The following is a 14,136-nucleotide window of genomic DNA, read 5'->3' on the forward strand; positions in this document are numbered from 1 at the left end:
GTGGTCCAAACGACTGAGCCTCTTGGGCTTGCCAATCAAAAGGATGGCAGTTCGAATCTGCATGACAGGGTGAACTCCCACTGCTCTGTCCCAGCTTCTGCCAACCCAGCAGTTCAAAAGCATACCAGTGCAAGTAAATAGGTACCACTGTGGCAGGAAGGTAAACCCCATTTCCGTGCTCTCTGGCACTCGTCACAGTCCTCCGTGCACTAGAAGTGGTTTAGTCTGGCTACATGACCTGAAAAGCTGTCTGGACCAACACCGGTTCCCTCGGCCTGAAAAGCAAGATGAGCGCCGCACCCCATAGTCACCTTTGACTGGACTTAACTGTCCAGGGGTCCTTTACCTTTACCTTTTTTTTTTTTTAACCTTACTACCATGTTCTGAAACAGCAGTTTTATTTTTTTGGGAATTTGATTGTCTGCTTGGGTCCATATCTGCAGCAATTAAAAACCATGGGTCTGTTTCAGCAAGTGAAACAAATCTGCACTCCTAATTACAACATTTGCTAATATAGCAGTTCCACCTTTGAGAGGAAGGTTCATATAAAAATACAGTAAGTGAATTATATATATTTATCAACAAGTAGAACTGGATCAGGGTGCAGGTATATAAAGCAGGGGTCACAGATGGTGTGTTGACTATCCACAACTGGCGTTCCAGAACTACATTCTTCCTTCCGGCGACAGCTGTTGAAGAAGTACTTTTGCTGTCAAAAGCTTACAGATTTTGTAATAGCATTTGGTGCCAAAATCTTAAGTTCTTGGATGTTCTCAATGATTTTTTTTAAAAAACAGCACTACTTATTTATAGACATTCCTGTTGTAAGGAACACTACAAACAAAAGAGAAATATGCACATTCCTGTGTTCATGATGATGCACAAATGCATCATCAAAAGGTTGCACGCAGTATTTCAAATACTTTTGTGTGTGAATGACAGTGAAGGTATAGCAGATAGGAACAGAAAGACTCATCAAGAGTAAACTGTATATACACAGGGATTTCTACAATGTCTGAAAGTCCTCTGTGAACTAATATTGGATTAGTAATGCAATGATGCAGCTCTTTCAGACACAGGAAACAGAGAAACTAAAATCCGAGAAAAATTCAGAAGAGAACGCAAGCACTGCTTTCATAAAGTTATGAAAGTTTGCAGCCCATTTCTTGTACAAGTAGGCTTGTACAATTACCTCAGCAGAGCTGTGCCACCAAAGTGTACTGAGGACACGAGTAGAAATACAGTGGTGCCTCTGGTTAAGTACTTAATTCATTCCGGAGGTCCGTACTTAACCTAAACTGTTCTTAACCTGAAGCACCACTTTAGCTAATGAGGCCTCCCGCTGCGCCGCCACAGCACGATTTCTGTTCTCATCCTGAAGCAAAGTTCTTAACCTGAAGTACTATTTCTGGGTTAGCAGAGTATGTAACCTGAAGCATATGTAACCTGAGGTACCACTGTAATTCACTCTGATCCAGAGCCCACTGTGCAGTGCAATGTGCACATGGATTTCCAGCCAAGTACGGGCTTACAAACTTCACATGCAGGCCCCTTTGAGTTTGTGGAGTTGCCTCCTTAATGGAAGCTACTGGCAATGCTTTTTGCCTAAAAGGAATTTGTGGATCAGGTGATTATGTGACATTATGTAATCAGATGCATGAACGCTTCCTTTGGAAGATGTTTTGCATACATAATTGACTACTGAATTGTCTGTTTCATACGATACTCTTAAGGTTTTTGTGTTAAAAGATGCACCATGACAGCATTAGATATATAGATGTTCAGAGTGCAATATCTACCCAAAGATCCTTGGGGGCTATACTTCTAGGGAGAGAAGTAGAGCCAAGGGGATGGCCTCCAACTTAAAAGGGGAGTGGTTTACAAACCCTGCTAATGCTGTATCACCTGCCTCAAACTTGCATGCTATAGTGGTAGGGCAACAAACTGTTCTGTTAGTCCAAATGGCATTGAGGGAGGTTGGACCTCCTTTCCATGCCATATTGGGTCAGTGGTGGGTGTGCAGCAAGCTGTACAGCTAGCCTGAATCTTTGGATTATAGTGTTGTAGGCAAGGCTGAGTAGTACAGAGAGAAAACATGTTAAGCATCTTCCTACAGTTTGAGAGAGTGGGGTTTTGTCCTGTTGAAGTGTGTTTGTGTGTAGACTGCTCTGTTACTCTAGCACTCTAGTCCCATTTCCCCCCATCACCAATAGGGCACTGAGCTGTTTCAAATATTCTGTTCCTATGGAAGGATTTTGCACATGTGCAACCCCTATTGGGAAGCTGTTTTTTTTTTCCTGGGGAGGGGCGGCCTCTTTTTAAATAAGTAGCATTTTCCTGCATACGAGAGTCCTTTGAGTGTGTCAAATTCTGTCTCTGTATTTGGTCCCATTTCACTGATTAGCACAGGACAACCAAGTTTGCTCTTAGAGAGACTGGTGAATAGACTCTAAATAGCATAAGGTCAAACTCTGAAGTTTCATGGCTCAAAATATAACTTTTTACATGTTCAGTTTTATAATTATGTGTAGCAGTCTTCATTTTATCTGGATTCCAGTAGAATACTTAAAGTTGCCATTCATCTCCCCCAACTGCAGCTATAGATATTAATTAATGAGATAGTATAGTGAACATGGTCAGCAGCATATAATACAATTTCATTTTATTTAAAACATATTTTGCATAATATAAAAATATTGATCACAGTGAGATTTAACAATTGTTACTGCTATAAACAAGAATGCAGTACAATATTTTTAATGGAAATAAATTATATAGTTATTATCTTTTTAAAAAAATCACAAGGAAGAAAATGTAGGCTGTTTGGTCATTAGAAAAAAAAAAATCAAGTTCTTATTGAGTTCTTTATAATGAAGAAAATCCCAGGTTTTGTTTTCTACATTTGCTTTCCACACGTCTTAAGAGCACAAATGAGTCTGTGTCCAATAGTCCTATGATGTCTCTTTTGCACAGTAAATCCAAAATGTTAGCAGTCTTTTTTAAAAGAAAAACACACAGGAAAAATGTACACCAATTTGTCAGATGGTATCTTCTTCACTAATTAATAAGTGGTCTTTTCCAATATGTTGGCACACAACGGCAAACTTCTTCACTGTAATAAAATCCAGGTTCACAGCGTTTCGTTCGAACTGTACACGGTGGTCTGTAGCAGCTGAAAAAAGTTGGGGGGGGGGGAACAGTTGTAAAACTGACATGAGAAATTATTCTGCCTATTCTGAAATCTACAATGTGCTCTTGGAAAAAAAGCAGTTAATCTATGCAAGGATTCTCTGTAAGGTGCGTGGATTCAAGTGGCTGGCAAACAGAACTGGATACTGTGGATAGTTATAAGTCTTAATAAGTGCTCCGCCTGCAGATGCTTCTCTCTCTCGTGTAAGCTCTCCATAAATGGAAAACACCACACAGAGAGGAGCAAGGAAGAGGTAGGTGTAGTTCTGTGAATGATAGTTTCTAGCATCCAATGATGGAATGGATTTATTAGGGCTCTCTTTACTTAGTTATGTTGCTTTCGGAATAGGAATAGAACATATCAGAAGCTATTTCAGGGCTTTAAAAATAAATAAAACTCAGCTACTGTTCTGCCCCCCCCCCCAAAAAAAACACTGCCAATTTTCTGGCACCAATGGAAGACATGGTGGTTTGCCCTGGTCTTTTCTGGATTTTCATGCAAGATGAATAACTGAATTGTGAACTGTTCTGTTGTTGCTGTTCTAGTGTTGTTAATGATGCCTTGGATCCAAGGTGAAGTGTGATGTCAATATCAAGATGAGGCAACCGCATATCTGACTCGTTGAGGTGGGTTCTGAAGCAAATACTTCTTCTGTGCACAGCGCTAATAATTGCTCACTATCAAAACGTTCTAGCTATTTACACAACTACTAACTTTTTCTGGTACTGAGCTTCTAATTGCAATACCTTCTAGTCTGAACAATTTGTCTGTAATGAACTATCTTACAGATCAGAGTTATTTTCTTTCTTTTTTAAAAAAGCCAAGAATTTCTCTCTGAAATAGTCTAATTTTAAGATTTCTCAAGCCTTGCTCATGTAGAATTCCTGTAACATCAGTGGAAGCAATGTGCAGGTTCAGAGACTTATATGTATAACATTATGAATTGAAAATGGGATGGGAAGACATCAGTAATTTATAGCACTTCAGTCAGGGAAGTAAAAAAGTACTTTACTAACCAACACTTCATGCTTAGAAGATAAATATTTTGCATCAGTGGATAATTTGTTTCTACAGGGATTGCAGGAAAAAGGCTATAAACAAGTTTGTCATAGCATGATAATTTCTTATGGTTGTTTTTAAAACAGGTTGACCTAACATAACCTCACACTGATAGTGCCAAATAGCCTCTGGTGTGTAATGTAGACAAAGCACTCGTCTTTTGCTATTTCAAACACTGGCAGCAAATCAAGAGCGAAAAGTATACGTTTCAAGTTTCAACACAGCTATATTTTAAATTTGTTTTAAAAATTATCTCTGTTTTTATAAAAGATAGTTTAATGATCTCAATTAACATTCCTCCTGATTAATAGCTTATGCATTTCAGTTTACAAATAAAATATTAGATGTCTGCACAACAAAATACACAGGAGGGGAAAAGACTTCCTGGACAGAGGGAGGACACTTTCTTTCGTCTCTGTCCCTACATGCCTTTCCCTGCTCCCATCTAACTTGAACTCAGAAAAGTGCTTCTGTATCTGGATTTTTAAAAGTAGATTGGTACACCTAACTCCATGGACCCAGCTCTGGGGACAACCCCCATTTCTTGAGCTGGAACTGCCCTGGTTGGGTTTGCTCTGAAAATGTGACTTTTAGAAGACATCTGAAGGCACCCTATATTGGGAAATTTTTAATGTCTTATGTCTTTACAACTTTTTATATGGTGTAAGCTGCCCAGAGTGGCTGGGGAAACTGAGCCAGATGGGTGGGGTATAAATAATAAAATTATTACTATTGTATTCACAGGGCACATGCCCTTCAAGGTAAACCCAGCCCACCTTGCTGTATTTCTTTTCCAGGCAAGTGCCTGCCTGCTTTTAGTGGCAGAAGTATCCTTATTGTGTGTGTGTATGGGGTGGGGAACAGTGTTGAAGAGATACATCTCAAGGCAAATTTCCCCTTGCTACCCTGATCCACTTCCTTCCTTCAGCCTTTTGTTGATTATATATGCACATTCCTCTCTAGTGCCAATATTCAGTATTCAGTTCTGGACCCATGTCTGTTTTTAAGTATGTAGGGAAATATTCACTAAAACACATATATATTAGTGAAAGCAACATACAGAACTGCATTAGGGGAACTAGTTTTGCAAAACGTGGAAATTTATCAACATTTAAATGGGAGAATCTGTTACATCCTGTTTCAATGTCCAAAGCACAGCGGAGTAATGGCATCACCAACAGTTCCCTTCATAATAAATAAGGGACATTATTGGGGCTCAGGCATTCTATGGAAAACCCATGTGAGCATATCCCTCTTTGGGAGAATATGCAAACAGCCTTAGCTACTTTTGCAGAGGTTATTCAGGGAGATGTGCCATACTCTTTTGTACAACGGACTACATATCATTCTGTTTTCCTCACAGTAGAATCACATTCAGTTGTATGGCTTATTCTAGGTTGCTCTTGGCTCTGCAAAAGTAATATATATAAGTAGGCAGATAACTACTGGGAAGAAAAATGCTAGATAATGCTCATCATATGAAAAACTGTGTTGGAGTTAGTGTTGTGGCTCTTCTCTGCATGAATCATACAGAAGTTAAAGAGGAATAAGTTCTTACAGTGCATTCATTTAACCACAGTGTGTGTGTGAACCTACATCCAACAGTGGCAGCTCGGTTTTAAGGACAGGAACAGGATGTAAGCTGGATTTGAAATCTACTAGGATGTAATTTTGCTAGTATATATTAGGATTTTCAAATACAGCTAAGGATGGCACATGCAGAGAAATGTGTGTACCAAAAGGTTGTGTTTGAAACAGGAGATTGCATTCTATAAAAACTAATTCGATACTGTATTATATGTTTGTAACAGGATTATAGTTACACTGGAGCCAATTCTTGCAACAAATTAGCACAGCTATGAGGAAATCTGCAAAGAATGAGGAAGAAACATCCTGGGCCAACCTGTTCCATCTTGTGGTGAGCTTTGTTAAAATAACTTGTCACACTTGTTCAACTCATTTGTATATAATACACAATTCTAAATCTCAAGTTACACAACACCTACTGGAAACAAAACAACCTGGTGCACACATAATCCTAGAGAATATATTTAAAATTAGATTATAATGGGAAATAATCCATAATGGAGTAATTGTTCAACTATGAGTTCAATCCTGAAGTTTCTTCCAATTAAATTAATCCCCATAACCATATTGTGGTAGGTCTTCCAATAATATCATTTTTCTAGCAAGTCTTCAATTGGCTTAAGGAGAATAACCTTGTTGGGCTGGATATGGCCTGTAGATTGTACATTGTCTATGGTGTTTCCCCTTGAAAAAGCTTAAAACTTGCTGTATAATCTTAATAATACACTTTTCTCCAGGTCCTAGATGACACTGTAAATAACAACTATTAGGTGACTTCCATAATTTTTTTAGGGATAATATCTGAAATCAATGCTATCTCGTATGTGCTGAAGAAAATGAGATTATTTAGTGGAGGGAACAGCATTGTTCAGAGCTCTGCTTTTGCAAACATCTGTTTCATCAATGATGCAGTTGTATACAGTAATATTCTCAAAGATAGATTACATGGGCAATGTAAACATACATGACTAGTGTCAAACACACTTCCTGTTCAGGTAGGCCATTCTGTATGACAAGTAACATGTTTTATCTCCAGACTAGTAAAGTACCGTATTTTTCGCACCATTGGGCGCACCGGACCATAGGGCGCACCAAGTTTTAAGGGGGGGGGGAATCAAGAAAAAAATATTTCCCCCCCCCCAGCCCCAAAGAGCAGCATACAGGCTGCACACAACCTCTCCCTGCCAGAGGGGCTGCGCGCAGCTATGGAAGAAGGCAAGGCAGCGAGTGGGATCCATCCCGTTCGCTGTTTTGCCTTCCCCTTTAGCCCCGTGCAGCCTCTCCTTGCCAGGAGACGCTGCGCAGGGCTAAAGAAGCCATAGCCCCGTGCAGCCTCTCCTTGCCGGAGGGGTTGCGCGCGGCTATGGCACAAGCCTGCATTCACTCCACAGGACGCACACACATTTCCCCTCAATTTTTGGAGGGGAAAAACTGCGTCCAATAGAGCGAAAAATACGGTACTTTAATTCTGATAAGCATCAGACAACTGCTAAAGATCAAATATACAGCATGATTATTGGAAAATTTGAGAAACTGTTACCAATGTCTTTTAGCAGGACAAAAATAACATCTACTGTATTTTTCGCTGTATAGGACGCACTTTTCCCCCTCCAAAAATTAAGGGGAAATGTGTGTGCGTCCTATAGAGCGAATGCAGGCTGCGCGGCTAAGCCCAAAGCCAGAACAGAGAGACGGGGTGCTGCACAGGGCTCTGTCTTGCTGTTCTAGCTTGGGGTTGGCTGTGCAAAGCCTCCACAGGGCAGTGGGGTGCCTTCACCCCGCTGCCCTGCGGAGGCTACAAGGGCTGTCCCCGAAGCCTCAAGCCTTTGGAGCGCAGCGTGAGTTCCCGCTGCGCTCCAAAGGCTTCAGGGATCTTTGAGGCTAGCGGTGGGGGGAAGCAGCGCTTCCCCCCACCGCCAGCCCCACAAGCTCGGGGGGCAGCGGCAAGGCTGCACGCAGCCTTTGCGCTGTTCCCCAACCTGTTCTTTGGGGCTGACGGTGGGGGAAAGCAGCACTTCCCCCGCCAGCCCCAAAGAGCAGGTCGATAGGAACCTGAAGCCTCTGGAGCCCAGCGGGAACTCCTGCCACACTCCAGAGTCTTCGGGTTGCCTTCACTGAAGCCTGGAGAGCGAGAGGGGTCAGTGCACCACCGACCCCTCTCGCTCTCCAGGCTTCCAAGGTAGCTGCCTGAAGCCTCCAGAGCGCAGCAGTAACTCCCGCTGCGCTCTGGAGGCTTTGGGTGAATGCACTTTGAACGCACCTTGGTTTAGAGGGGGAGAACAAGAAAAAAAAATCCCCCCTGTTCTCCCCCTCCTATGGTGCGGTGCACCATATAGAGCGAAAAATACGGTAATTTAATTTAAGTTGCAAGACAAAGTATTTCAGTTGTTTTACTTACCTGCATGTCTGGTGATTAAATCTTTTTCCTTTCAAGAAGCACTTGTTTGGAGATTCTACACATTCACAAATACACTTTGCAGAATTTAGTGGCTGATGTTTAGGACATGTTCTTCTACATACACATTGGCACTTTTCTTCATCAAACTCCTTGCTGGGGCCACATGAGCTAGGCAGCAGTTTATTCTTACATGTACACTGGCATGATGTTCTATCCAGTTCTTTGTGAGGTCCACAGCTGGAAGGCCTCACTCCCCCTTTACAGACACACTGGCAGGTTTCTTCATCAAGCTCCTTATTGGGTCCACAGATATCATGGTATCCTTCAGCAGTGTCTATAAACACAGCAAACATTAGGAAAATAAATAAATTTTGCTTCATGCATTGAAAAAAGTGAAACATATCTGCTAGTTTTACATTTTTCATACCCATGTCTAAATCACTGAATTTGTAATGTGAAGTGAACAGCCAGTTATAAAGGATTAGAGAATTCTTAATTTTAAAAAGTTTATGTGCATATAATTTTTATTTTGCTTGAATAATGCCACGTTAAGTGAATGCAACTTCTGGAGCATATTCGCTTACCGGTATCCCCAAGGTAAGAAGAAAAACTGAAGTCATGCTGAGCCAGACATCTGCAAATCTGATTATTCCAGATATGATTTTTTGGGCAAGTTTTGTTTGCCACATGACACCTAGGGATAAAATATTGCATTATTTAGTACACTGAAAATGCAAGACAAGCGTTTTTGTGCATGGGTCACAGATGCGGACAAATGAAACCTAAGATATATTTGATTGCATTCACATTGGATAGAGAGAGATTTTTCTTCCTTCCGCATAATACCAGAACCCAGGGTCATCTAATTAAGCTGAAGAGTGGGAGCTTTAGGACAGACAAAAGGAAGTACCATATTTTTTGCTCTATTAGACACACCGGACCATAAGACGCACCTAGTTTTTAGGGGAGGAAAACAAGAAATAAGAAAGCAATGCAAAGCATCCTGAGCTAACAGGGAGCGCTCCTCCATCTTCGCTCAGGAGGCTTTGTGGGTCTATCCCTGAAGCCAGGAGAGCCCTCCTGGCTTCAGTGAAAGCAAGCCTATTGGCTTTCCCCCTACCTTCCGCAAGAGCCACACACTCTTTAAAGGGAGCACTGCTCTTGGGGGCTTTTCTGGGGGTTGGGGGAAGGGACAGAGCCGCACGCTCTGTCCCTTCTCCCACCTCCCGCAAAAGCCAGGGATAGCCACGCGAAGGCTCCGCAAGGCAGCGGAGCTTCTGCTGTCCTGGCTTCTTGCTTGGCCGTGCACAGCCTCTCCCAGGCAAGGGGAGCCTTCATCCCATGCCCAGGAGAGGCTGCGCATGGCTAAGGCTCCCCCAAGAGCCGCACTCCCTTTAAAGAGCGTGTGGAGTGTGTGGACTCTTGGGGGCTTTTCCTCAAGGAGGGAGAAGGGCAGCTCTTCTCCCTCCTTGGGGAAAAGCCCCCAAGAGCCGCACACACACCCAAGTGGCTCTTTAAAGGGATCCCTGAGCCAGAGCCTCCTGCCTGCATTTGCTCCATAAGACGCACACACATTTCCCCTTACTTTTTAGGAGGGGAAAAGTGCGTCTTATAGAGCGAAAAATACTTCTCACAGTGTATAATTGAACTCTACAAGAAATAGATATGAACATCAGCTTGAATGGTTTTAAAGGGGTACTGGACAAATTCAGAAAAGGTAAGAGCTATCAATGGCTACTAGAATGAATCGGGATTTACAGAATTGTATTGCCTATCACAGCATGCATTTGTTGTAAAGTGAAGTGGCATTGTTCACTGCCATTCCATTTCCACCCAATACATGCCGCATCCTAAAAAAAACCCTGCAAAGTCCTGAGGGCCATAGTAGAATATTGGGAAATGCCTATTGCATCAATTAATCCAGTAAGTCTGTGGTTTAAACTCAATTTGCAGACATTAATACACCCAGGGTAATGAGCTCTAACATATACAAAATGTCTCCTCTGGAAAATTCCCCACAAACTGTTTTATGATTTTTGTGTGTTTTTTCCCATTCTTCTGTATACAACTCAGTATGTTTTGAAATAACAATTAAAAGAATTAAGCGAGCACACCTCAGACTTCAAATTGATTTATAACCTTTGAATTTACATTCAATTCACAATAACTAAACAACTGTTATATTGTTGCTTAAAAGTTGAAAAACTCGCTTCGGCAGCACATATACGAAAAACGAACTCCCCCGCCACATTCTATGATCCTTATTCAGTATTCAATACTCTGGCAAACGGTTGTGGAAGACTATTCATAATTTAGGTTGAAAATACTTCTTAATATCAAAAACAATTGTTTATTTAATTTAAAAACTAGCTTGACTAAATACCTGAAGTGTTGCAGTCCTTTCATGACTCAAACTGAGTCACACTTTTTGATGTAAGGTTCACACTCTAATACATGAATCTGCATGAATTTTTGCATAAAGCTAATGATGGCATAACCTTGTCTTCTGATTTTTTTTTAAAAAAATCAACTAAATAACTTTTTCCTAAAATTTTGTATAACTTTATAATACACTTGTTTAAATATTTGTCACCAGGAACCTGCATTGTATTCTAGAGTTTTTAAAACAGAGTAAGAAATATGCAAATCTAATACTTACTGTGTTTGTGTAACTGACAAGGACCTTCTAATGATTGAATGAACTTGTCTGTAGACATCAAGTTTGGACATGCATCGGCAGGATGTATGATTCGCGAAACTGATTGTTACAGGTTTGGGACCATGAGACAGTGGCACAGTTATTTCAAATAACTGCACAAAAATAAAAGGGGAACAAACAGAAATAAAAGTTTTTATTAAAAGCAAAAATGAGACCAATGTGTTAGCATGCTGCTTATAATGTTTTAAAATGTTTTAATTACTTAAACTGTTTCAGAATTCTTAAATAAACCTGTGTGAGTTAATCTGGTCTGTGACCGTTTAATAAAATTTGATTTGATTTGAAATAAACCTGTGGATGTGTTTGATGCTCTGGGCTCCTTTGGGAGAAAGAACAGTATATAAATACAATAAATAAATCTATCTCTCTTTTAATTCAGAACCAGCGAAGGCAGTGAATGTCTGGAGGTGGTTGGAGGATGGATGGCACCTAACAGATTGAGGTTGAATCCTGACAAGAAAGAAATACTGTTCTTTGGGGACAGTTGGTGGGTGGGCATGGGGGACTCCCTGGTCCTGAAGGACCAGGTGCGCAGCCTGGGAGTCATAGCTGTTCATGGAGGCCCAGGTCAATTCTGTGTCCAGGGCAGCTGTCCACCAGCTCCATCTGGTACTCAAATAGCAAACAGAACTAAATTATATGACATCATTTCCATGCAGCAGCAAATACATCCAGAGGGTGCCTTGGTTGTGGTGGGGGACTTTAATCAAGCTTGTCTGAAGACAGTTTTTCCTAAGTTTGAACAGTATGTGAAATCACCCACTAGAGGGAAGAATATCTTGGATTGAGTGTACTCTAATCTGAAGCAGGCGTACAGGGCAATCTCCCTCCCCCCACTTAGGTTCATCTGACCATTCCTTACTCTTTTTATGTCCGAAGTACATCCCCCTTAGAAGAATTCAGCCAGCTATAAAAACAGTTAGAATCTGGCCAGAGGGGGCTCTTAGTCAGCTCCAGGACAGTTTTGAAAGAACTGATTGGAGTGTGTTTGAACATCAAGATCTGCACAGATACACATATGCTGTACTTTTCTATATTAAAGTGTGCACCGACAATGTAACGGCAGAGAGGAACAGCAAACCCTGGATGACTGCTGAAGTTAGGTCACTCTTGAAAGCCCGGGATACTGCCTTTAAGGCAGGGAGCATAGACACATATAGAGAGGCAAGAATAAAGCTTAGGCAAGGCATCAAGGAGGCAAAGCAACAATATAAGCTCAAGGTTGAGAACTGGTTAGCTGAGAACAATATGAAACAAGTGTGACAAGGATTGCAGCACCTAACCAACTATAAAGGCAATATGACAAACATGGTCACGGCCAATGATATGTTGGCAGAGGAGCTGAACATCTACTTTGCCCGCTATGAGGCAAAAAGTGCAGATATCTTGGCTCCTGTCTGCCAGCCTACAAATTCACAGCCGCTTCTTTTATATGACCATCAAGTGAAAGCTGCATTGTGGGCGGTGAATCCCAGCAAAGCTGCTAGCCCAGATGGGGTGCTGGAAATAGTGGTAAAAGATTGTGACGATCAATTAGCAGGGGTCTTGATCAGGATTTTTAACATCTCTCTGCAAACTGCTTGTGTTCCATCATGTTTGAAAGTGGCCACCATTATCTGAGTCCCAAAGAAAACAACAATTAACTGCCTAGTTATAAAAAAAAACCAGCCGTACAAGGCAAATTATGTAAATAATGTCACATTATTGGCCATCTTTGGACATTCTTCTCACAATTAATACTAACATGTGGGGAAGTGGAACCATGCTGGGAAACTGTGCACAAAATGAAAACATACAGGAAATGTATGTTTGAAGGCTTTCCCTTTCCTTTAAGTGTTTGCTTGGTCACATGGTAGCCAGAGGAAGGGGCTACTCAGTGTGGCCCTGCTTATTGCTTGTGTGTTACTATTAACTAATAATAAAATTAGGCTCTCGTTTGGTCCCAAAATAATGATATAGTGCTGGGAGATTGGGACAGAATGTTGGGATTCTTATAGTTCTGCAACAAATGCATTCATATTATATTTTACAATGTAAACAACAGAACAATGTATTCCTTTTAAAGCAGATCCAAATTTCAGCGCACATTTCAATCACATGTAGACACTGAGAGCTTAAAACAAACCCAGAATGTAGCTGAGATAACAACCTACCGTTTTACTGATGAAGCTTGTGCTGATATTCATACACTGCAGCCCTTCACTATTGCAGCAACCTCCACATCTGTAGATGGACACACATGGAGGTTTAAAGAAGGTGTTTGTTGTTGCTCCATACTCTTTCCCCACATCTACACATACCTCACGTGGCATGCATTGAGTTTTTCTCCACTCATTATCAATACCTGCCAAGTTACAGGGAAAGCTCATAAGTTATAACACAGGTTTTCTTAATGGTTAAAAATCAGATTCCCCTGAAAGTAGTTAAAACTTGCTTATTAAATGGACCATGTTTATATAGAAACTGAGTTCTGTAAAAAGCAAACACAACAGCAGCAACAACAATATCAGAGTTCTTTAATGCTAGTTCTCTAACAGTAGTCTTATTACCAGGGCTTATCCACACTAACCTCCAGAGCTTTCCCCGTGCAAACCCACTCTTTAAAGCTGAATTGTAGAAAACCTGGATTGTCATTTGTTGTGCTTCAGCTTTAAAAGTGGGGAAAACTCCAGGGTGAAAGAAGAGCACTTGGATATGGAGCTTTAAAGCATGGACCTGTACATGGAAACAGCAGGACAAAAGGTAAGTGGGGATAAGTCCTTAGGTACACTTGAGCCACTGGTGAAAATGCTTTGTGGAGCAGGCTAGAATAGTCTCTAGAAAAGGCACTGGGGATCTAAAGAAGGGCAGAGCAAGCAGGGGGTGGGGCTTGCAGGTGGATTTAGGGAAGAATAGGAAGAAGAAACAGGAGCAATAAAGGAGAGAGAGGTACGGCAGCTAGAGACCAATGAAAGAGTATCAGAAGGCAAGTCACATAAATTAAGGGAAGGCCAAAAAGGAGGATTCTGAGAAGGAAAGAAAATCTGACAGATGGAATGGAAGAACAGAGGTAGATATGCCTTGGAGCATTAGAGGTGAGGAATCACCTACTGGCTTGAAATAACCAACCAAATATTTGCTCGTAGGTTTCTAGCACTTATAAATGATTATTGAATGGTTCCTTAGCAAGGTTCCAATAGTTTT

The 14,136-nt window shown here is 41.2% G+C and overlaps 1 protein-coding gene across 3 annotated transcripts in view; it reads right to left on the reverse strand.

Moving 5' to 3' along the window:
- Positions 1-2,645: 2,645 nt before the first annotated feature.
- VEGFC (vascular endothelial growth factor C) overlaps positions 2,646-14,136 on the reverse strand; it is a 38,859-nt gene continuing 27,368 nt past the window's right edge. For all 3 annotated transcript variants that reach the window (XM_083457468.1, XM_083457467.1, XM_083457469.1), the window contains exons 3-7: positions 13,107-13,297; positions 10,894-11,045; positions 8,819-8,928; positions 8,235-8,568; positions 2,646-3,172 (exon numbers count right to left, since the gene is read on the reverse strand). In XM_083457468.1, the coding sequence (XP_083313594.1) occupies positions 3,058-3,172; positions 8,235-8,568; positions 8,819-8,928; positions 10,894-11,045; positions 13,107-13,297 (902 nt within the window). In that variant the 3' untranslated portion in view covers positions 2,646-3,057. The remainder of the gene's footprint in view (positions 3,173-8,234; positions 8,569-8,818; positions 8,929-10,893; positions 11,046-13,106; positions 13,298-14,136) is intronic.

The sequence above is a fragment of the Podarcis tiliguerta genome, assembly GCF_965153285.1.
Source record: "Podarcis tiliguerta genome assembly, chromosome: 9".
Taxonomy (NCBI): Eukaryota; Metazoa; Chordata; class Lepidosauria; order Squamata; family Lacertidae; genus Podarcis; species Podarcis tiliguerta.